The sequence below is a fragment of the Euprymna scolopes genome, chromosome 12 (assembly GCF_053919585.1).
Source record: "Euprymna scolopes isolate OS-2025 chromosome 12, ASM5391958v1, whole genome shotgun sequence".
NCBI classification, from domain to species: domain Eukaryota; kingdom Metazoa; phylum Mollusca; class Cephalopoda; order Sepiida; family Sepiolidae; genus Euprymna; species Euprymna scolopes.
The window spans coordinates 137779874-137807168 of NC_136493.1; the positions used below are offsets into that span (position 1 = coordinate 137779874).

At 31.0% G+C, this 27295-nt stretch overlaps 1 protein-coding gene across 1 annotated transcript in view; it reads left to right on the forward strand.

The window, feature by feature from the left end:
- LOC145291111 (uncharacterized) overlaps positions 1-27295 on the forward strand; it is a 103094-nt gene that overhangs the window by 30818 nt on the left and 44981 nt on the right. Inside the window, exons 9-16 of the mRNA XM_080136627.1 lie at positions 4666-4785; positions 6356-6475; positions 7399-7515; positions 10447-10566; positions 15557-15676; positions 19172-19291; positions 21939-22058; positions 23943-24062. Of these exons, the coding sequence (XP_079992753.1) occupies positions 4666-4785; positions 6356-6475; positions 7399-7515; positions 10447-10566; positions 15557-15676; positions 19172-19291; positions 21939-22058; positions 23943-24062 (957 nt within the window). The remainder of the gene's footprint in view (positions 1-4665; positions 4786-6355; positions 6476-7398; positions 7516-10446; positions 10567-15556; positions 15677-19171; positions 19292-21938; positions 22059-23942; positions 24063-27295) is intronic.

The window sequence follows — 27295 nt, forward strand, 5'->3', positions numbered from 1 at the left end:
CACTAGCAAAAAATCTAGCTAATTTGCATATTATTTTAAACATTAACGGCAAAGGAAAAATGAATCATAAGTTGAACGTTTGAGTTTCTATTCTCGGTGGTAGCCCGTGAGTCATCTTTTTTTTTTAACTTTTAAAATTATTATAATATATTGGGCCCAATATAATATTATAATAAATACGAAATCTGTATTAATCAAAACATGATATTTACGCGGGTTTTGCGACCGGGCAATGCCGGACTCCCTGCTAGTATCGTAGAATTTTAAATTAAAATTGAACCTCATATAAAAATAGCACAGTATTTATACTGCATCATTTCAAAAAATATCTACACCAACGCAGCAAATCAAGATTGCGTAGAAGAAAGAATATAGTCCTCCTTGCTTTACACAGGCTCGGAACAAAACACGACATTGGTAATGAACACCTTTGTTCAAGAGTTATCGCTAGTGATCGACACTTGTAAAGGCAATCAGTGTCTTAACGTTAATAACCGTTAGTAACCGCCTCAAAAGAGTAGTAATCGCCTTCAAATCAGTGACCGCCAGTAACCACTTAAATAGAGCACCGATATCCTATTACGACACTCACTGTCATGAAAACCAGTGACGAACAGCGCTCGCCACTGGATGACTGTGCTCGCCACTGGATAACAGTACCCGACAATTGAAGACAGGGTATTTGTCGGCAGGTTGATAACTGTGTCTGTTAGTGGGTTATTGTGTCCGCCAGTGCTCGTTTTTATAAAGAAATGACAGTAACCACCTTTAAAGAGAACTAATCACATCAACTATCAATTACCATCATAACCATACATCACCATTATAACTGCCTGTGATCAAAAATGCCCCACAATGGATGGTCGTTCTCATCATAGCCGCCAGTGACGAATAGTGCCCACCACTGAGCGACATTTACTGGATTTGAATACTCGACATTTGAAGACAGTGCCTGACAATTGGAGATGGGCGATTTCATTTCATAGCAGACTTAATGGAGGCTGATATTGGTCATGATCGACGGTGACTGAGAATGATACAGAAGAAGCCCAGTGCTCGCCAGTAAACCCACCTGCAAACGCCAATTACCAACATTGCTCACCATTGAAGACAGATTCATTTTAGAGCAGTCCAATAGAAGCCAATACTGGTCATATCCACCAGTGACTAATAGTGAACGATCGAGAACGAGAGTAATAGTTGTTAACAGCCAGTGCCCACCAATAAACACAACCACCTCAAAACTGCATTAACCACCAGTGATCATTAATCCTTGCCACACACATCCAGTAATAAACAGTTGATGACAATACCTCACAATGTCCGACATTTAAAGACAGACGACTTCAGTTCAGAGCAGTCCAATGGAGGTTGATACTAGTCATGGTCTTCAGTGACTGAGAGTTGCAGAAGCAGTCAGTGCCCACCAGTACACGTCCCAAACCAGCACTAATCGCCCGTAACTACCAGTGTTTACAATGACAACCGATAGATTCTAATGCCACACAATGAAACAACCGAAACCAGATTATTTCATTTTGATCACGGTCGAAATGCCTGCTATTTTCTAGAGCTGACAGTTGTCTCCACAAGCAACCAAAGTTGCTAGAGAATAACGGGCATCCTGTATGGCGCTACAAGGACATCTGCAACAGAGACCTAAAGACGTGGAATTTAGCCTCGAGATCTCGAGTCAGAGGTTTACGATTGCACAGCTTGGCGAACAATGGTCAAGGACGGCATCAAATTAGCAGAAAAGAAGAGAGAAAAAAAATCTGAAGAAAAGAGAATCAACAGACGAGAGAGGATACAGTCAACCCTTGCCACCCCACCATTCCTTATTTACTATGAATGCAGCAACATCTAAAAGCGGACTATTTAGCCATAGCAGTCGATGAGAAAAACAAACTAAGTGCAGAATGCGATTGTCTGAAGAGACAAAAGATTGCTATCGATAATGGAAGACAGTACAATAAAGTTTTACTGAAAATTAATAATTTGCTATAAAATATATAATTTAAAAAAAAAAACGTGATAAAACATGAAAGAAAAAAAAATCGATGTATAATAACATGTTCAATAGTTTGTCTTGGGATCAAGCATTTGGTAAAATCAGGGAGTTGGGTGGGGAAATTGTACCAATAGTGACCAGATCAAGAATTAGTAAAAATGTAATGTTGTGACCCTTTGGGCTGTGATCATAGCGTAGTATCTGCATAAACTGTGACAAGGGTCAAACCATTATTATTATTATTATTATTATTATTATTATTATTATTAATTGATTGATTCGAGCGACGTCGGATCGCTGAATAAATTATTATGATTAGAAAAATAAACAAATTGGGAAAAATGATCGATATATAATATCGCAAAAGGAATATGAAAATAGAAAATAGATGTAAATATTATTTTTGGATTTGCATAAACAAATAACTAGATTGGGGTTAGATCAGCTTAGTCTGAGACACGTAAAGACACATGATGAAATGTAGATTTGGGGAGATTCTAGACAATCGTTAGCTGGACATCAGAGAGAACGGACGACTCAAAATGACGCGGTGAGCGGCGTCATTTCAGACAGCCAAGATGTAAAAAAACGTGTAATCTCTGAAAATGCCGGCCGAAATAAAACAACAGGTTGACCACCGAAAGAGATGCGTTAAGTTTGTAATTTTGAGTGACTCTTTCGAATTCGAATGATCTAAAATTAGATTCCAGTTTCTGGGTTAATATTAATAAAGAATTTGCAATGTAATATATTGGGAAAGAGAGGATATTCGATTCTTACTCTGATGCGTGTGCTTTCATCACGCCAGATCGCAATCTTAGACTATTGTCATCTACTGTACTGCAAATAAATAACGAAGCAGAACACAGAATATATTATTTCGTTATGTATAATAGTATATGCAGGCAATTATAGTAGAATACAACTGGGCCGAGATCAAAATGTAGTATCTGTTCTTCAGATGATGCACTTCAATTTCTTATTCTCTGTCAGTGGATAAGTCCTCTACGCCTGAGACAATTTTTAATTTTTGTTCCTTTTTCCCACGTTAATAAACGACCCTGGTGTCTAACTCTGTCCCGTGGGGAGGCATTGTAAATAGGAACTTTATGTCAATCAATACATAATCTTAAATTGGTCTCTCGTATTACCGTCATGTCTTATAGACGTATTTACATAGTACTTTGTGTCTTCTATATAAACAGACAAACGAACGAATACTAATACTTGATACCATGTTCTTAAAAAATGAGGAAACGATAAATTTTACATCCTTTTATCGCACATTAACTTTAGGGGGGTACCAGTAGCTTTCCGTAGACAATACCCACTGACATGACATAATTACCGATTTACGGAATATCATAACTGAGAAAAATGGTGTGGCATTGCTATAATAAACGAATACATGATTACATTATGCATAATAGTATACAAAGGTACTCAAAGTGAACGCAAAATTATAAATCTATAAGTTTTTAGATGATACGTAATCTTAAATTGATCTTTTATATTAATGCCATGTCATGAAGGTGTATTTACATATTATTTGGGTTTTCTATACAAACGCACAAAGGAATTAATGCTAATATTTTAATATCGCGTTGCTAAGCAATATCATTGGTGGAAGTAAAAATGAACACGTTTTATTCATGTAATCAATCACTTGCAATAATATAATTCAAATAATACTTTAACGTATGCCAGGGTCTTATATGTTCACCATTATTTACCGACATTTTAGTTATGTTTTATATCAATAACAGTCATGATGTTCAAGGTTCTAGTGTGTTATCATTATGTTTTCAAACCGGAAGCTTTAGCGTATATTATTTTATGATTTTTCCCGTATGGTTCACAGTCAAGTGTGAGTAATTTCATTGATTAGAAATAAATCTGGTATTTATTAAAATATTAAACTACCCATGATCCGTTGGGTCAGTATGTTATATTAGCTATGGAATTAATGTATGAGCGTGACACTTGTGACGTAAAGAAAATAGTTTTTGTGACATAACAGAAACATTTCTATGAAAGTATATTAAAATGAAAAAAGAATATAGATAGATTTCTATGAGTCGTTCTGTTTATAATTGTTTATTTGTGAAAACAAAAACTTACAGCCATTGAACTATAAATGGTTTGCCATACTTATAGGTAAATGTGCATTGAACAGATACCATAATACTTAAAGTTAAATTTAAATTTTGATATATCTTTTAATTTAAACGCGTAGAAAAACAATTGGGTCGCTGAAAACATACACAGTAAAACAATACGTTTTATTGTCGCGTTGATTTTTTATTTGTAAATATGTTTTTTAATTTGCGTTACAAATAAATAATCAACGCAACAATAAAGTGTATTGTTTTACTGTGTACGTTTTCAGCGTTCCATTTTTTTTCGCGTTTAAATTATCCAAATAAACAATTGTTAATACTTTCTGCTTTTTTTATATCGTTCATTTCTATATTACCTTACGGCTTTATGTTTATTTACGCATGCGCAACCGTAAGCCGTAAATCGTTACAATGTCATTTGAGGTTTATAATTATATAGATTAAGATTGAAAGGACAAAAAACGTGAATATTTAGAAACAAAACCATGAAATTTTAATATGCTTTTTTTATTCTTGTATTTGTTTTTAACCCAGTTTGTTGGCATAAAGGAAAGGGTTACCATCTCCGACAAAGATTTAAAGATGGTTGCAATTCGTGCGTCTGTGTTTTTAAGGGTAAAGTAAACTGTCACAAAAAAACTTGTCCACGAAGAAGTAAGTATATTTGATTTCTTTTTTATGATAAACTAGCGGTGCTACCCGGCGTTGCTCGGGGCCGTATGAACAATGAGAAAATTGAAGTTGATTTTGAACATATTTGTTATTCTCCGGATAGAGAAATTCTTAATGTCTATGTATCATTAGCTTTTTCGAGCAAAAGAATATTTTACCTACCCTAGGACTGGTATTACATGTATCAAATAATTGTACCTTATTTAGGATAAGTAATTTATACCATATATATGAAATAATGTTTCCTTTGAGGGGATGGGTAATATACAACACATATTTGAAATAATTTTACCTACCCTCGGACGGGTATTTAAATACATACATGAAACAATTTCACATACTATCGACAGGTATTGTACAGTATGTTAAATAATTTCTCTTACCACCAAGACTACCATAATCTATCTTCAGACAATGCTCATCTGGAGCCGTAGATATTTCCGCATCTCTATCCACTGCGCCACGGGCCCCTAAAGGCTATCAAGGTTTTGCTTTATGGTCTTATAAATCCACATTTTTATTTTGTTCTTCCATTGTCGCGTCCTTACCGAATGGTATATTATTGAATTAATTGGGAATTCTTTTGAGATGAGTAATTTGTATTATTTATTTTATTTAAGGCAGTAATTCCTGTTGATGTAGTTGGCAGATTTGACATTTCTATTCGGTCGCGGTTAACAACCTGACGAAGGCCAGGGAGATTATTGGCCGAAACGTCGCGAAAAAGCAACTAGGAGATGAGAATAATAGTCCATAAATAATTAAATAAAACAAATAATGGTAGTCATTTATCGCGAATAATATATTAATTAATGATTAGAGATTGTGTGTTTTCTATCTGTTTCGCGTACTATCCCTTAGACATCTGTAAATTGATTGGAGCTTGGCAAAGAATGCGGCCATAATGAATGATAACGGTGTCAATTTATTCATATAGTACATAATGACCCGATAATACCCGGAGTGGTATCAGCCATGGGTCATGCTGGCTTTCTCCAGAGGAGGAAGTTTAAAGGAGATATTAAATTCATAAAGACTCTCAAGTCGCATGTATATCTCGGTCATGGGAAGATGATATACAGCGCCTTGTATTCCTGAAAATTTTGACTGAAACACCTGAGCTTTTCTAATATATATATTAGATTGATTTTGTATCGGAATTCTATTGTTTAGTTGATTTTCATGATAATGTGTCATGTAATATCTTCAAACACAAAATACAATCTCCGTTTCCCCATTTTAATTTTATCACAAATGCAAACCGTGGCTAAGGAAATATCCATTATGCAATTAAACGCCATCAACGTTAAAATCGTCGGTGGTGTCCATTTTCAAGAATATGCCTGCCTATTTAAATAATAATAAAACAATTTTTTCGTCGCGTTCAATTTCACTTGCGGGGTTTCTTGAATTAGACAGAAATTGTATTTATATTATGAGATAACATTTTTTTTTCTTGAAGATTAATATAACAAACAAAACGTAAATACATTTAAAACCCAATTTTTTAAAAATTCTGAATGTGTTTTGTAATTATTATTTTTATTTTAAGGGTGTTATTATAGAAGAAAATGGTACAAATATGGAACAAGTTTTTGGGACAAGTGCAACGGATGCATCTGCTCTCCTAATGGTAAAGTCAGTTGCACCAAAATGAGTTGTGTAAAAAAAGGTAAATAAAATAATTATTGACAATAAAAATAATTCCAGAAAATTATACTCATGGATAATATATATTCTATAAAGTCACGATCCTTTCACAAGTCTATCTTCATTTTAGTATTTATCTTATGTAGACATTTTCCTGTATGAAGTAATGTCAGCCATTTTATAATTTCCTTTAGGTTTGTAGAATTTTTAAACAATCCAGACACTTAGATTACTATCTGAGAATTATCTTAACATATGAATATGCAATAGGTGTTTCCGATTCCATTCTTTATCTGAATTGATATTCACATTTTGATAAGTGGTGTGGAAATAATGGGGAAAGTTTAATTTATGTAAAACTATATTCTAATAAGAATTAACGTTGACTTTTCTACCACTTCGTTTTTGCTAGTTCTAAACCTGACAACCATAACAAGAAAACGTGCTCCCGCTCCTCACATTATACAATAAATTGGTTTAGTATACAATGGCTGAATAGTTAATCTACTTGACCGACTATGAATACAATATGGCTGAGAATCAGACATTTTTCTTAAAGAGAGGCTTAGAAATAGATCATAGGGTCCCAACTATCGGTTGAATAGAAATTGACTTGAAAACAACAAATATATTCTATTAAAAAACATTTCTTCAATATCTTTGGATTTGGCATTAAATAACCTGAAAAGGGTTGATATGCCGTAAAAAAACAACCAACCAAGCAACCGAAAACATCAAACTATGTGAGCAGTAGATTTATTTCAATTTGTAAATGTTTCATCTAGAGTTCATATCTTGATAGGAGTGTTATCTGGAATTGCAAAGAAGTCTCATTCGTATAACATTGCCATTGGAAAACAAATAAAAAGTGAAGGTAAATAAATTTATGAAGAAAATCATATCAAATAATGTATTTTGTATTTTTTATCTTTCTATTCCATCCAGATTGTTGGCATAAAGGAAAAGGATACAACTATGGAGAACGTTTTAACGATGGTTGCAATGAATGCGTCTGCCGCAAGAATGGAGTCGACTGCACCAAACGAGTCTGTCTACCAAAAGGTAACTAAACATAATTTCTTCCTTTTCAATTTTCAAATTAATCATTCAAACATAATACATGATTAAACTTCTATGGTTCACTCGCGTGTTTATTAGAAGCTTGTCCACCAAAATGTCAATAAATATAAATTTTATTGACAATAAATGTATCTCCCAAAATTATATTCAACGTTAACAAATAATTCTTTAAATAAGAAGTCTATGACTCACTAGCGTGTTTATCCGTAGTTTGATTTTTTATCAAAATTGCCCGTGAAATTGTAATGTAAGTTTATATAGTTTCCATTTTGAATTTTAAGGTCAGTAGATTTTCATCACATATAATATGTTACATCATGAATATATATTTGTTTTTGGATCTACTTTACGCATAATCTTTAAGCCGTTTTCAAATGCAAGCCTCCTCGTTGAAATTGTTTCGAAGCGGACAAATGTTGTCCGCGGATCAACACTCATTGTTTCAATCGTACAAGTTTCAATCGTAGAATAGCCGACGACGACAAAGAAGAGGAAACAATTCCAACTACTTTCCTCTTTGGTACAGCTGGACGTCATCCACGCAATCTAGAACGTTCTCTACTTCTTTCTTGAGATCTCGAACTTTATCTCGTCTCCCTCGAGATTTCAAACGTTATGAACATCTTTGTCCTATTTTTTATAAACCTTTTACTTCACTGGTAACATCACTTCTCGTGCATTTACATCCGCCCTATGTTAAAGAAAGAACAGAGTCGTAGTAAATATTCCCGTGATTAATTTATTCATATGTTGCAGAATAAAATATCATAACTTGTTATTAATCAGATAAGGAACTCATTGGAACATTTTCTTATCAATTTCTGTACAGATGCACAAGCAGTAAAATGTTTACACTTTCTAGATGTGAAATTTAACCAACATGTCGAAAAAAATAATAAAAAAATGCCCATAAGAAGAGTAAATAAAATATAATAAAAGTTTAATGAATGTGCTCGTCTGCACGATGAAATGTATTAAGGGCCTTTTCTCACCTTTTTCCTGCGAAATGTTGCCAACAACATAGTACCCATCAAAAATGACTTAATATATGCAACATAATAAATAAAACATATTTTGAAGTTAAAATCGATCAAGGGAAATAATGTCATCGGTTATTAACGTTACAAGAACTCATTGTATTAACTTAGCTTATTGTGGATTGGATGCAAATAAAAAACTGTTAATTTTTATATTATATATTTTTTATATTTATTTGAGTTTGATTGTTATTTTGAACACATTTTACAATTCAATCCATCTGAAATGTCTATTAGTAAAAAAGCAAGAACAAATATTCTTAAAATGTGTCCATGAAATCATCGATTACAAGAAATTTTAAGAAATCCTTAAATAAAATACGCCCAAAAATATTCTTCTGAGAAGATAAGAAAAAATCAAAACTAACAATTATGCAGAAAGATGTTATCTGCATCAATTGTTATCAAGTTTATTTCATTTTTTAACTTCAACATCTGTGTAGGAAATTTTTCGTTTTCATTCCGGCTTTCAATTTTCACGGTTCCTTTATTTAAATCTCACTTTTAATTTCCTTTTTCCATTGTTGCTTTAATATTACGTATCAGTTTCCTTGTCGTTACATTTTTGTCTGAAAATATTACGCTAGAAAATATTATTTTACAAAAAGATTTTAGTTTCTTAAATAATTGGTTTCGCATGATAATTTAGTAAAAAAAAAAAACAATTATCGATTTTAATAAGAATCACTTTTTAGTATGAGTAAATTGTTCTGTGCCGTAGATTCTTATATTTGTATGCATGGGCATTCCTCCATTTTTATAAAATCTACTGGGACAAAAGGTTCAATCATGTTCATTTTTGGATATGCGACGAGGTATGTACTTTTTGACTAACTAGATTTCATTCATATCATTATCAACGGCATTTAAATTTTTCCATTCCTGCGTTGTTGTCAACATTTTTTTATTTAGTTTATTGAGTCGTATTTTACATACCCCGAACATAACTATTCATAAATACCAAATACTTTTTTTTTGCACTTTGTAAACCGATCCTGGTCTTATCTTGTTATAATTTCGAGCGGCAATGTGTGTAGCATTCTTTGAAACTCTGCAGAATAAGGACTTTGGAAAAAAAAAATTGGGGAGTATTCTGTCGAACAAAAAAATTAATTGTACATTTTAACTTACAGCTTTATTTTATTTTCTTTTATAACAAGCTCTATTCACTATTATATTATTATTGAGCTTTTTTTATTTGGCTGGGATTAATATATCAATATATATAAATACTGGTACTTATATAAGATTGAAGTTTATCCTTGCTTCTTCAGGTAAACACTTCATCCCATTTGCCTTCATTATTTCCTGTATAGAAAAATATATATCAGCATTTATTAGATTTCTTTTGTTGCATGATGAAAACCTGAAGGAATGATGCGAGCCATTTGCGCAGAGCGCATTTTTTTCTCTCATAGTAGGGATTTTTAAATTATAATATGGTTTGGTATTAATTAGATACGGCATAATCACGTTTGGCACATTGGTTCCCGTCAGATCACCGAAGTTAAGCAGCGATGAGCTTGTCCAGTACCATATGGGTGACAATTTGGAACTTGCAGGTGCTGTTTGTACTCTTTGCTTATCTCGGCATCGGATCCCGTCGTCCTGGACTTCTCCTTTCCACTGACTCAAGCAATGCCGGTTCAGGAAAAGTGTGGTTGGGGATTGTGCAACCGTTGCCACATAATTACACGTGCAGCTGCCCATACAGAAAGTATCCATTTTTCGCTCTCGAGACTAAACGGAAGCATCAATATTAATTAAGAAAATAGTATTCGTGTGAAAAGCAAACATAAAGTCAGCAAATTTTTGCACAACATTTTTAATGAGTTGTTTTAGTAATTTTTTAATTTTTTTTAAATTTTGTTTCTAGGATGTACGTATAAAGGACACAACTACAAATATGAAGAACGCTTCTGGGACGACTGCAATGAGTGCATGTGTCTTGGTAACGATAACGTCATTTGTACCAAAACTGATTGTCTGCCACACGGTAAATAGAATTGACCTATACTTTAACTATAACGATATCTCCGGAAATCACGCTAATAATCAATAATTTATATAAGAAATCACACTAATAATCAATACTTTATATAATAAATCACACTAATAATCAATACTTTATATAAGAAATCACGCTAATAATCAATACTTTATAAATGAAATCACACTAATAATCAAAACTTTATATAAGAAATCATACTAATAATCAATACTTTATATAGGAAATCACACTAATAATCAATACTTTATATAAGAAATCACACTAATAATCAATACTTTATATAAGAAATCACACTAATAATCAATACTTTATATAAGAAATCACACTAATAATCAGTACTTTATATAAGAAATCACACTAATAATCAATACTTTATATAAGAAATCACACTAATAATCAATACTTTATATAAGAAATCACACTAATAATCAATACTTTATATAAGAAATAACACTAATAATCAATACTTTATATCAGAAATAACACTAATAATACAATACTTCATATGAGAAATCACACTAATAATCAATACTTTATATAAGAAATCACACTAATAATCAATACTTTATATAAGAAATAACACTAATAATCAATACTTTATATCAGAAATAACACTAATAATCAATACTTTATATAGGAAATCACACTAATAATCAATACTTTATATAAGAAATCACACTAATAATCAATACTTTATATAAGAAATCACACTAATAATCAATACTTTATATAAGAAATCACACAAATAATCAATACTTTATATAAGAAATCACACTAATAATCAATACTTTATATCAGAAATAACACTAATAATCAATACTTCATATGAGAAATCACACTAATAATCAATACTTTATACAAGAAATCACACTAATAATCAATACTTTATATCAGAAATAACACTAATAATCAATACTTTATATCAGAAATAACACTAATAATCAATACTTTATATAAGAAATCACACTAATAATCAATACTTTATATAAGAAATCACACTAATAATCAATACTTTATATAAGAAATCACACTAATAATCAATACTTTATATAAGAAATCACACTAATAATCAATACTTTATATAAGAAATCACACTAATAATCAATACTTTATATAAGAAATAACACTAATAATCAATACTTTATATAAGAAATCACACTAATAATCAATACTTTATATCAGAAATAACACTAATAATCAATACTTTATATAAGAAATCACACTAATAATCAATACTTTATATAAGAAATCACACTAAAAATCAATACTTTATATCAGAAATCACACTAATAATCAATACTTTATATAAGAAATAACACTAATAATCAATACTTTATATAAGAAATAACACTAATAATCAATACTTCATATGAGAAATCACACTAATAATCAATACTTTATATCAGAAATCACACTAATAATCGATACTTTATATAAGAAATCACACTAATAATCAGTACTTTATATAAGAAATAACACTAATAATCAATACTTTATATAAGAAATCTCACTAATAATCAATACTTTATATAAGAAATCACACTAATAATCAATACTTTATATCAGAAATCACACTAATAATCAATACTTTATATAAGAAATCACACTAATAATCAATACTTTATATAAGAAATCACACTAATAATCAATACTTTATATCAGAAATCACACTAATAATCAATACTTTATATAAGAAATCTCACTAATAATCAATACTTTATATAAGAAATCACACTAATAATCAATACTTTATATCAGAAATCACACTAATAATCAATACTTTATATAAGAAATCACACTAATAATCAATACTTTATATAAGAAATCACAATAATAATCAGTACTTTATATAAGAAATAACACTAATAATCAATACTTCATATGAGAAATCACTCTAATAATCAATACTTTATATAAGAAATCACACTAATAATCAATACTTTATATCAGAAATCACACTAATAATCAATACTTTATATCAGAAATAACACTAATAATCAATACTTTATATAAGAAATCACACTAATAACCAATACTTTATATAAGAAATCACACTAATAATCAGTACTTTATATAAGAAATAACACTAATAATCAATACTTTATATAAGAAATCACACTAATAATCAATACTTTATATAAGAAATCACACTAATAATCAATACTTTATATAAGAAATAACACTAATAATCAATACTTCATATGAGAAATCACACTAATAATCAATACTTTATATAAGAAATCACACTAATAATCAATACTTTATATAAGAAATCACACTAATAATCAATACTTTATATAAGAAATCACACTAATAATCAATACTTTATATAAGAAATAACACTAATAATCAATACTTTATATAAGAAATCACACTAATAATCAATACTTTATATCAGAAATAACACTAATAATCAATACTTTATATAAGAAATCACACTAATAATCAATACTTTATATGAGAAATCACACTAATAATCAATACTTTATATCAGAAATAACACTAATAATCAATACTTTATATAAGAAATCACACTAATAATCAATACTTTATATAAGAAATCACACTAATAATCAATACTTTATATAAGAAATCACACTAATAATCAATACTTCATATGAGAAATCACACTAATAATCAATACTTTATATAAGAAATCACACTAATAATCAATACTTTATATAAGAAATCACACTAATAATCAATACTTCATATGAGAAATCACACTAATAATCAATACTTTATATAAGAAATCACACTAATAATCAATACTTTATATAAGAAATCACACTAATAATCAATACTTTATATCAGAAATCACACTAATAATCAATACTTTATATCAGAAATCACACTAATAATCAATACTTTATATAAGAAATCACACTAATAATCAATACTTTATATAAGAAATCACACTAATAATCAATACTTTATATAAGAAATCATGATATATGAGAAATCACACTAATAATCAATACTTTATATAAGAAATCACGCTAATAATCAATACTTTTTGTAAGAAATCACACTAATAATCAATGCATTATATAAGCTAAACGTCTATTCGTGGGCTGTTCTGTTATTTATGTTCATCAAACGTTCTCATCTCATATGTAAAATAGCGTAAGCCTATTTACCCTCTCATCTATACTAATGACCTTTTTAAAACAATATAGATACTTAATAATGTTCTGATTAGAGTTTGTCTTCCAAACTTATTTCCAATTATATTTTTAGTCACGTACTTTATCCCGATCTCTATTTTCAATTTTCGTTGATAAACTTTAATTGACTATTTAAGATTTTAATGAAGCTATTTAGGGAAGACTTGGCGCATCAAAGGGATTCTAATAAATTCCGGCTGGGTAAATTATTACTGCTTACTTTTAACTCATGTTTCAGAAGTTACTGGTTTACCACTTCCCCATAGAGAATAGACACTTAAAGCGAGTTTGTAAATTCTTATTCGAAAAACTCACTATGTTTGTCTGTCTGTCGATCTCCATTTTTTCAAACTCTATCTCTCCCGAACTAAAATTTACATGGCGCCGCTAGAGCCCTCAAATAGTTTTTTATGGACTGTTTTTTACGAGTCTTTAGCCGGTTAAAATAGTTTTTAAAGGGTCAAAAATGGGTAAAAAATTTTAAGAATATTAAACATTTTGTACATTAACTTTAATTTATTTGTTAGTTTTAATTTTTAATCGGTTTATATGTGTGCCACTTGGTACAGTGGTAAAGTCACCAGCTTTGAATGCTACAGGTTCAGTTTCGATTCTAGCGTATGGCACCTAAATGTGTTTTCTTTACTTTTGAAATCTCGACTTCCCCACACCAATATATATATAAATATATATATATATATATATATATATATATATATATATATATATATATATATAATCAGGATGGAAAATCTCGACCAGTTCACTTAGCTCTCTCCCGCTAGTAAAATATATCTCCAATTATAGAAAATATCAAATTATCCAGGAAAGCACAGGTCGACAAAATTTGTAGTCCAACGCATTAGATAAACATATCAACACGTTTAGATACAATTTCGAAATTATACCTTGGAATTAAATGAAAGAAAACATAAATTACTTCAAACAGAAATTAATTAAAAGAAAATGAATAAATCCACTGCAATTGATGCAAATTTGTAGATATTAAATAATATGAGAGAAATCATATTCAGATATAATGAGTATCATATTAAAAACTACATCAGTGGTTTCAGCCATTTTTTAAAATATTTTTCAAACAATTGTATAATATAAAATTATCGTATTAAAATAAAAGGTACATACATATATGAAGATAATTGTATAAGAATCTGATTATTAGTTCCAGCGAGTTTTTTAAAATAAAATGTATCTTAAATTATAGAAAATATCAAATGATACAAGAAAGAAAGATTGACATAATTTTGTGGTCCAACACATTGGATAAACATATCAACACATTTTGATAAATTTTCGATATTTTGTCTTGGAATTAAATGAAAGAATACGCACATTTCTTCAAACGGGAATTAATTCAAGGAAAGTAAAGTAATATATCCGCTGTAATTTATGTTAATTTGTAGATATTAAACAATCTGCGGATCATACTTAGTTATAATGAGTAGGGCTATGAAAACAGTATATTCTTATCATTGTTTTTACTCTCGAGTATATATCCGATACAGTTTATCAACCGAAAACCATATCACTATATAAAAGCATATAATAATCAACGGATACATAGGCGGGAGTCAAAACGATGACAATATTATGCTGTTGTTATAACCCTAATAATGAGTATCTTATTAAAAACTTCATTAGTGGTTTTAGCCATTTGAAACTTTTTCAAACCACTGTATAATAATTTCAAAATATATCGCATTAAAATAAAGGATACATTAATATATAAAGATAACTGTATAAAAATTTGGATGTTTCGCAATATATTATTTTTGTTTTCAACTCAGATTGTTGGCAAAAAGGAATCGGATACAACTTTGGTCAAATATTCTGGGACGAATGCAATCAATGCATCTGCTTTTTTTATGGTAAAATCTATTGTACGAAGAGATATTGTCCACGCAAAGGTAAATAAGATTTATAATAAAAGAAACTCATCGATGACAATGTTCTTTTAAAACAACGTTCAATTTTAATGATTGATTCTTCAATCAACAAATTTTCAGTCTTCACTTGTACGCTTTAATTCAAAATTGCAACTCTTCCGTATTTGAGCATGGTGTTATATTTGTTTTCTTTTTTTTTCACCTGGAATGTGCATCCACCTGTGAGAGTTATCTTAGAAAATGATCTAATTAGTCTTAGAATAATTAGTGTTATCTGAAAAAATAAAGTTATATAAAAAAAAACTTAAATAAACTCATAAAGATATTGGTCCTTCCAGTTAAGGAAATGGATATACATACTGTGATGGCTAATGTTCGCATTTAATCCGTTTAAGTTGTCTCGCACCCCTGGTACCATTGACAAAAAGAATGGTACGTGGCCGGGATCGGGATTAAATGCGTTTCCATAGTGTGCATACGAGAATACATAGCGATTAAACAGTGGAGTATGATAATGGTGTGAGAAAAGGCGATTGCAGTTAAAAGCGACCGTAAACTATGATAGAGAGAGAGAGAGAGAGAGAGAGAGAGAGAGAGAGGGGGGGGGGAGAGAGAGAGAGAGAAAGAAGAGGGGGGCATATTGCTAGTCAACATTTAAAAATGAAATTAGTCGAAAAATGTAGTGAACCAGATGAAAGTTAATGCCTGATAAATCACAAGCTATTTCGAATAGAAATACTCGACCGGATTGATATGAAACATTTCGCAGAATTCGAATTAATTTTTTTTTTTTTTTAATTATATTTTCACCCCAAACAAGGCACAGTGCCACTTTGATGTAGGGGGCTACTATCGGGGACATAAATTGCAGGGATGCTATGTAGGGAGTTGAGCAGCAAGATGTCTGTTCACATTACATTTGAACTTCTGTGTGTCAGTACAGTTGGGAAAGCGGGAACCCAGAAAGGAATTCCAAAGTTTAGAAATTCTGGAGAAGAAACTATTGGAGTAGAAGGCTTTCTTAAATTTTGGGATTTGCACGATGTAGGGTTGGATTTTGCAGCTTGTCGGGTTTGTCGGAGTTATTTACGTCGATGATAGTACAATGGCTTATAGTTCGTCAGAGCATCCACCATTAAAATACTTGCGGACAGCCAGATATTTCGTCGATAGGGACAGAGGTTGAAACTTAGATGACCGTTCAAGACCTATCAGGTTGGCGACGCTCTTTTGACTGCTGTCTAGGAGTGAGAAACTCGTAGCAAATGCACCAGTCCAAATGTGAACTAAAGCTCTGATTAAATGTATCAGGAATCTGCAATCGGTGTTCGACCTATGTGGTCTGAAGGGTTTAAATCGTTATAAGTTGTAAGTCGTCAGCGTTCGCTGACGAAGTGTGAGAGATCGGTCATGATCCGACGTATAAAAGTGTTTATCACAGACTTTGCCTCAGGTTGATCTCTAGCATAGGAGAAATTTGAGACACGTATGGTGCGTCCGGTAGAGAGCGTCGATGTATACTTGTGCAGATTAACGTAAGTTATCAGTCCTTTTTCAAGGGATATCACACAGTGTGATAACGTGCGTTTTTAATGTGTGGACTTCTTGACTACATCTTTAAACGCTTACAGTCTTACCCTAGGATGTTTGCTTTGTCTATAGATGAGAATTTGGCCCGGTGTCAGGTTCTTATGAATGGTAGAGATAAAGCAAGGAGTTATTCGTTTCTGTGATGCAGCACGTCTAAATTATTCTATCATTTCCGGATGTGAAACCACCGGTCACTTGTTATCGGTGCAAAGTTTTAAATTCTCTCAATTTACCAAGATTTGACAATTTAATAATACACATAATTAAGTCTGGAATTGTTCGTCATTGTTCCACTAGAAATTTTCTGCTATTTAAAGAATATTATACTTGATAAAATTATTTTATAAATTATCCTATAATATTATTAAAATATTTTTAATATCTGCAATTAATGTCGATGCATACATTATGCAGGACTGTAATCCTATATTATTGCCATGTAATGTACTAATGTGATGTTAAAAACCCGTTTATAGAAGTATTTTTCAAATAATTGTTCACCACCATGTATATTTAGCAATTTAAAAATTATTATAACTGATAAAGTTGTTGCGATATAACGACAATAAACAAATGATTAAGATATTCAAGATGAATATAATCTACTATTATATAAAAGTCACCTTGTGTGTGTGAGTTTCTTTCTTATAGTCTCCGAAACGGCTCAGCCTATTTTTTAAAATTTCGCACAAATGTAATTTATATGTCTGGCAGTGTTCTTAGATATGTTTTGGTCAGAAATTCATCCGATAAGTATCGAAAATCGAAAAAAATCCGACCCTAGAAGTAGACTTTCTTTCTTATTGATAAAAAATAATTTTTACAAGGGAATATTTAAGGTTGGTTCAGCAAAGGAGATAATAACACCTTAAAAAATAATTCCTTCCTGGGGATGTAGCTTAGTGGTAGCGCATTCGACTACGGGTAGAATGATCCAGTGTTCAAACCCGGGTGTACCTCACTATTTTCATTTAGTTTTTTCTTACTTATAAATTCAATTTACGATAAAAGAAGACGTACAATTTAAAATCATTTATTTATTTTTTATTTATTTATTTTTTTTTTTCATATTTTAAAACTAAACATTAATCAGAAGTGAGTTTCCAGGGCATTTATCTTCAAGCCCAAATATCAGCTGACGTGATATTGTAATCAAACACAGACGGAATTTGATGAACTACATTATCATTATTATTTATTTTATTGTTTTTTTGTGAATTAGTCTACAGGGCAAATTATTCCTCGTAGTGTATCATGTTCAATAGAGAGTTGATTCTGTAATATTACATACGCAATCTGCATAAATTAAAATATCATGTTTAAGCGTATTGTACATCTGTGCAACGACGGGCGTCCAGCTTGTAATATATAATTGCAGCTTTTTTACAAAGCTCACTCTTAAATCGGTCTATCTCGGGCATTAAGGACAGATGTGCATAGCTTTTGTGTATTCAATAAAAACAGACAAACAGAAAAAGGCTTATATTTTTTCTCATCAAGTTCTTCACCAACAACATGGATCAAAGTCCAAATGAATATATTCAATATATTTGTAATAATAGTTTATTAATGCATATAATACATGCTTCTAACATAGTATTGTTTTATTTTCCTCCAGGCGAATTCTGGCTTATATTTAAGGCGTTATGTATTTTTATAACAACGGCAATGATTGTATTATTTCAGTTTTTGTTGCCTTTACTAACACAGAATCTTCACAATATATTCGCAAAAAATATTTATTTTTTCACGTAGATTTCATATCTAGTTTTATCCAGTATTATGAAGTTTTCGTTAGAATATAACACTGTTACTTGAATACTTAAGAACAAAAATAAATTTATATCAAAAAAATATATAACTTTATGAAGTAAATCGCATAAGTTTTAAATGTGTTTTGTACTTTTGTCTTTAATTTAAACACAGGTTGTTGGTATAAAAGAAAAGGCTACGACGTTGGGGACATTTTTAGGGACAATTGCAATTGGTGTGTCTGCCATCAAAACGGTTATGTCACTTGTTCCAACAAGAATTGTCAACAAAAAGGTAAACATTATATAATTGAGTAACGTTTAATAATTAAGTAACATTTTATAACTGAGTAACATTTTATAATTGAGTAACATTTATAATTGAGTAACGTTTATAATTGAGTAACGTTTTATGATTGAGTAACGTTTTATGGTTGAGTAACATTATATAATTGAGTAACGTTTTATAATTGAATAACATTTTATAATTGAGTAACATTTTATAATTAAGTAACATTTTATAATTGAGTAACATTTTATAATTGAGTAACATTTTATAATTGAGTAACATTATATAATTGAGTAACATTTTATAATTGAGTAACGTTTTATAATTGAGTAACGTTTTATAATTGAGTAACATTTTATGATTGAGTAACATTTTATAGTTGAGTAATATTTTATAATTGAGTAACATTTTATAATTGCGTAACATGTTATAATTGAGTTACATTTTATAATTGAGTAACGTTTTATAATTGAGTAACATTTTATAATTGAGTAACGTTTTATAATTGAGTAACGTTTTATTATTGAATAACGTTTTATAATTGAGTAACATTTTATAATTGAGTAACGTTTTATAATTGAGTAACGTTTTATAATTGAGTAACATTTTATAATTTAGTACGTTTTATGATTGAGTAACGTTTTATAATTGAGATACATTTTATAATTGAGTAACGTTTTATGATTGAGTAACATTTTATAATTGAGTAACATTTTATAATTGAGTAACGTTTTATAATTTAGTAACGTTTTATAATTGAGTAACATTTTATAATTGAGTAACGTTTTATGATTGAGTAACGTTTTATGATTGAGTAACATTTTATAATTGAGTAACATTTTATAATTGAGTAACGTATTTTAACTTGCGTAATGAATATATGTTATGTTAGTGTTTGCTTTTAACTGCAACAGCACACCTAAAACAAGTTATAGGCTGATCCATACGGCAACAAATTTGATAAAAGTTCGTCCTGATTAAAAATTTAGTGAAAAATCTTAGTTCATGGTGTATAGCTTAAGGAATATAATCAGTATAAAATATTGAGATTGGACGCACAGCATAGGTTATAACAAGTTTATTGTACAACGATACAAAAAGAACAATAAGATATTGATACTCGAACGTATTTTGAATGCCGTAGTTGCAGGATTAGCATTCTGCCTGGCTGGCTACAGCTTTTTAGCGTCTTTTATCGGCTGGGTAATCGATTCACAGGGGTGTGGGGATCTTCCACTATATTATGTTTTAAAGGAAATTTGGAATATTTGAAATTGACTTTGAGATTCTTTGTAGATTTTTTGTGAAGAATGTGTAATTTAAGCTCTTTGAAGACAGACGGTCCTTATATCTCTCTTTGACCCGATCTGTTTATGTCCCAAATACAACCCGTAACATAACCCGTAACATAACCCGTAACATAACCCGTAACATAACCCGTCGACCTGGTGAGATAAAGAATATCCAAAAACGCAGTGTTCATTAAAAATCTCTTCCTATATGTAACATAATAATAAAAATATATTCTGAAGTTCAAATCGATCAGGTAAGATAACACGATATATTATTTGCGTTACCTTAATTTTGTCATGGTAGACGGCACACTAGTAAAAGAAATTCCGAACTTAATATATTTTTTTAGATTTGTTTTAAATATATATTAGTTACAAAATTGATTTTGAGATCAACTGAATATATCCTAAATGCCACGCGTGGTTAACGAAAACATCATTACGTAATGTTAAAAAAATAGTAAGCATTTTAATCGTCACGGTAATATTGTTTTAATGCATGGACCCTACTTGGAGAAATGAAGAATCAAGAAAAACGGACGTTAGCGGAGTGCCCGTCAAAAATGGCTTCGTGAATGTAACATAATAATTATGTTTTGGGGTTCAAATCGCCCGAACAAATAACGTAATCTATTATCTCAAAAACCTTGCCATAACCTTGTTCATTGTGGACAGGGTGCAAATAAAAGGAATTTCGAACTTATATACATTTGATATTTGTTTAAAATATATATTCGTTTCAAGATTTATATGAAAACATTACACGGTTCAACCCATCATGGACGGTCATTAGTAAAATAAAAACAGATTTTTCTAAGACGCATCAATTTACTCAACGATAGCATATTGTGTCTGAATCGATAATACTTTCAGTAGAATACTCTTCGCAAGATTCACTGCCATTTAATGCAAAATTCAAAATGGCGTCTAGAACCACTAGGTGCGTAATTATTCCTGTCATTTACTTTGGATCTGTTTATTTACCCCAGGATTTCGTTAGCGTCAGTGTTCATTATATTCACTTCAACAAATGTAAAAGAAATAATTTATTTTCGTTGTTTTTTTCAGTTTTTCGATATTTTTTACATTTTTTCTTCTTACGTCTTCGTTTTTATTTAATTAGACATTATTCTAATAACATTCAATCTAGAAATGTTTATTTGAAATTAGACTTTCTTCATCCAATAATATAATTACAAAACCGTTTGTTATTTATAAAGAAATCTTATTTGTATTAGAAAATACCAATGTCCTTTCAAAAATAAATGTAACATAAAAACGTTAAAAAAAACAAAAACAAAGAGATAATAGTATAACATTTTTAATATGTCTTATAATTTGTGTTTTTATTTCATCCGCAGTATGTTCATATAAAGGAAAAGAATACAAAGTGGGACAAAACTACTGGGACGAGTGCAATATTTGCAACTGCGATGTGAAACAATACAGCTTTTGTACTTTATTGCATTGCCCAAAAATAGGTAAATAAATTTAATCTTTGTATTGATAAAAAGAGAGGTAAACTATTATATCAAGGATAATAAATATTAAATTAAACGACTTATTAGCGAGTTTATCTGTATTTTAATATTTATCGATATTCGTATGTTATATATGAAATAACGTTAACCTTTTATTTTATATTAATAACGCCGTGGATATAGAATTATACTATTATCTAGATGTATTGTGAAAAACTTTTCATAGATCCCTTTTTATTACCTACTTCATCGGTATATATATATATATATATATATATATATATATATATATATATATAATTTGCTTAGTAATTTGCAGAGAAGTGGTGTGATACTATCGACGTCCCACTCAGATATTGAGCTGAGAGGGAATAAGAGAAAAAGAATGACAAAACATGAGGGGAAAATAGTTTATACGCAGAACAATGGAGAGGAAGTTGTTCATCGATGTAGACAAAGGAAGCTGAATGTAATTATTAGCTAGGGTGTGACGAACAAAAGGAACTGAAATATATTTCGATTTAGTATTAGGATTGGCAATGATTTTTATAGCAGTTTTACGGCAGTCGAGAGCGGTTTGCGATGAGACCTGGTGCTGTGACGGTTGACGGCGGTCAAGTTAAAAACAGTTGCGAATCAGACACAGTGGAAGGAAAAACACAGCTTGGACCAGGTCGAAATGAGATGACATATAACGAACTTAACCTTGGGCAGAATAGCTAAGACGTTTAGCGCCTCGGGAAAATTTTCAACCATGTTATCACAAACGCCTTCCTCGGAACCAAACCAACATATACGAAATGTGACGGAGTCTGTGTTTTCTTTTGTTTCTCTTATTTTATTTTTATACTTGTGAGACCGTGCATTCCATCGACAGACGTCAATGTGTGGGAGATGACGACAACGCCAGAACCAGAGGAAAAGATGAAAGATAATAAATCAACGGCAGATAAGTATATACTCTCTTAGCTGTTGCTAAGAGAGTATATGAACATGATCAAACGGTGAAGTTTGAGGCATTAACATATGTAAATTTGAGTTCTGCACATGTAAAAAAAGAAATGACCAAGTCCATCATCTATCCCCACATTTAGCCCCAAATGTCGCCAAAGCCTAAAATTATTTAAATTTGAGTTCAGCACCATGCAAAACTGCTAAATAGACATACACATAAAATTTTGGACAAATATGTTAAAATAGTAACAAAATATGGAGTGTTTATTAACTCTAAAAGAGTCCACGAGTTATCGGGAAGTATAGAGAAACAAAATTATATAGAAATAAGTTAGTAACAACTTTTATAAAAATGCAAGGCATCATATTTTAAAAAAGTACAAAAGTGTTAATGTTAGCCATTTTAACCCGAAAGGCACCCCCATGGAGCAACCAGAGTTTCCCCGGAAAATCCGTTCTGTTACTTTTTTTACTCATATCGTGTTTAATGTTTGTGCCAAATTTAAAAAAAAAATTCAAAGCATAGTTATTGAGAAAAGTGCAGACAGACGAACGGACGAACGAACAGGAGTAAATTTACAGGTCCACCCTCCTCTTGTCGGGGGACCAAAAAGTCATATCTAAAAATAAATATATTAACTTATTCAATACATTATTGGAAATAATAGTGAATTATAACACAAAATACTTTTATGTGAGGCAATTTTTAATATCGTCTTATTTTATTTACCCCAAGTGATTCCTTATCATGCATATATTTTAGAAATTATGTTTTGAAGTGACAACATGCATTATTAGTTTTTTAATAAACATTTACAGATAAGCTTTGAGCTATATGCGCAGCGTGTTTGTCTCCCATATAGTTCACATTTATCTACAAATATGTTCTTGAACTATAAATAGATCATTTTGTCTTTGTTTTCTACACAGGTTGTTGGCATAAAGGAAAAGGATACATCGTTGGACAAGGATTTAAAGACGGTTGTAATTGGTGCGTTTGCCATACTAACGGTGAAATCATTTGTGGCAAAAAGGTTTGTCCATTTAAAGGTAAATAACCTCAAGCACCTTTTTGGCAATAAATGTAACGGAGAAAATCTTAATCAGAGAAGAGAAAGTCAATGTCCTAATAATATTCTAAGAGTCATTTGCTGTTTATAAAAAATGACCAGAAAAATATAAAATATAAGTATTGTATTTTCTGTTGTTGATATCCGTCTCTCTCAGGACACAATAAAGTTCTGCACCCACGATGACTGCACCCCCTGCAAGTTTCTTCTACGCATTTTAAAATTAGTAGAAATTTATCGAGTATTCTATGTTACTTAATAAATATATATTATGTTTTTTTTTTCTGTTTGGTTAATGTATGGTGATTAAGCCATCCTGAGATTGAAATGGCTGTAATTTGATAAAGAAGAAGCTTTATAGTTTTCATTATTGATATTCGTCTGTCTCAAGAAAAAATGAACCTCTTTGCAAATTCATGTATATATATATTACATGATATAACTACTTCATTTAATCACATAAATTAATATACGAAAGTATAAATCTATGCGTAAACTTTAAGTATTTACTTCAACAGTGCTCAATATGTAGCTAGGTAGTAAGTTATACAATTATTACATGATATATAAACATTGTTTTTCTCTCCGATGAATATATGAAAATTTAGCCATCTTGAAATGGATTTAACTTCGTTGAAACTGGCTGCAGTTTGACAAAGAGCAAGATCAGAATTAATGTTCACCTGGATCAATATATGCGACTCACCAAATACTCCGAATATGTTATTAATCGTAGAACGCACTCATTGGACCATTCACTTACCAATTCCTATACTGTGTCTATCAGGATGGACAAATCAACAAGTCCTAAAACAACCGGGTTTCATAAATGTGTCCATCTTCCCGAAGGAATAAAAAATTAAGAGAACATATTTACACTTGTTCCATACGAAAGGTGGACAAGAGAAAAGTGTCCATCAAAAATGAGTTCGTATATGCGACTGTTTTCGCGTTATCGGAAAACATATTCTTTTTTTTTTGTCATTGTGTATGTAATACAAATTAAAAAGAATTCAAAATTTAATGTATATATTTTTGACATTTATCTATCTATCTATCTATCCATTCATCCATCTATCTATATATTATATAAAAGGAACATTTCTCTTTTTTTTTCTCTCTAAGTTCTATAGACTCGGAAACGGCTAGGCGTTTTTCTTTTGTAATTTCACACAGAAGGTACTTGGTGTATATGGGAGTGTTCTTACGTAGGATTAGTATCGGCATACTTTTGATATATCAAAAATCGATAATCGAAAAAAATCTGATTAAAGAAGGAAGTTCGATTTTAACTAAAGTTAATACTTTTATACAACCTAATATCACAGGTGCATCGGAGAAATGTTTTCATCGGATAATTAGAAAGACTCAATCATATAAAATCATGTATACATTCTTTTATGCAACAGGGGCGTATTCAAAATGAATGTTTCTTCTTAGAGAACAACTATGATATTTGGCTTTTGCAGTTTTAACTTTAAGTAACGCGATTATTTACAGATATTTTTATGAAATCATCTGTGGATTCTCTACAGTGCAATATAGACTGCCATGTGTTGTGGACTAAGTCATTGCTGGGAGGCATGTTAAGCTTCCTCCTGGTACTACTGGGTGCCCATAATTAGAGCTGACTATCAATCGATTTGATTAAATGTGTGCGATTTCATCGATTTAGATGACAATTTAAGTATGGGAAAGTGATCTTCATTCAATTCTGGACAACATCGGGTCCTCTGCTAGTATATATATATGTATATATATATATATATATATATATATATATATATAAAAGTGACCTTGTCAGTATGTGTGCGTGCGAAAAGTCTCTACCAAGCTCCTCTCTGAATATTTAGTCTACAAAGTTGAAATTTGAGTACACTTTCGATTTGGTTTTTAGCCTGCAAAAGTTGTTGCTAAAAGGTTAAAATTGAAAACATAACATTTGACCTTGACATGTTTAATCGAATAAAACATTACTCCTGCTGTTACTTTTGCACATGCGCAAAAGTAAACATTCATAGCTCAAAATCGCCTAATTTTTCTACCTTTCATACGCATCTGGCGGTAGTTCAAGATGGAAATGACGCTGGAGATATAAATAACGTTTAAGGTTGGCGTTCAGGTTTCGGTTCTAGCGAATGGAACACAAGTCATCATTTTTATAACTTTTTAATATCATTATTACATATGGGATGGAACGATAAAATTGTAGTCCTAGAAAAAACGACATGATCCCATTTCGGTTTGAAAACCGTTTTTCCTTTTTTGGGTGGAGATCATCTCTTATTTGGCCAGTTTTGCACAAACCAAGAGCGATAGGAGCTTTCTATCATGTCTGAAAGTAACACAATGTGTTTTTGTTTTTTTTTACATGGGCGTCACCACTTATCAAGGCCGAGAGGCCACTCAAGGATAAGGGTTAAAGAGTGAGCAGTAGTCAAAAGGGTAATATAGTAATCGATAGTAATGGAAGTTCGGTAAATTTGTTAACTTAAGTGGAACGGCTCATCAGAAACTTGTTTACGTTGAACTTGAAGACAACCATATTATAGACAGCTGGAAAGCAGGAAAACGGAAGACAATTCAGCAGACGTGCAGTTCTAAGAAAGAAGCTTTGTTCATGGAATCTATGTTTAGGTTTAGGCACAGATAAAGAGTGTGGAGAATTATTGATAGTGTTTTCAGCTAGACGAGTGTTTCTTGTGAAAGTTTGGCGAGGAGGGACCATAGATTGAACACTTTCAATGAAAATAACGATAAAGCTGAGACAAACTCGCGACATCTCTTCTGTAAGATAGAGATTGAAAAGAAAAGTACATCTCCCACGAGGCCACGAAGTCTATATTGAACCCTAATAAGGCAGAAAAATCTCAATGTTCAACGAGCGCGTTTGGAGATGCGTCACTGTACAACTAATGCTGTTTACCAATCCAAGTTATGACAACAGGATCATTTCCGGGACCCTCAAAATGCAAATCTGGACGGTTCAACGTTTAAGGGCACAACTAAACGCAGCAAACGACCAAAAATCATAGACTTTGATGTGGTTTCAAATGAGGGCCGCATCATGCCACTTCACATCTTCGTCGTCGGCTTGAAAGTCAACATCAATATGTATCTGGATTTACTGAAGAGTGTGGTGATCCCCTGGTGTAATCAGCTGGCCGCTACAGTCTCTGGATGTGGCAGCAGGACTCGGCGCCGGCCCATAAG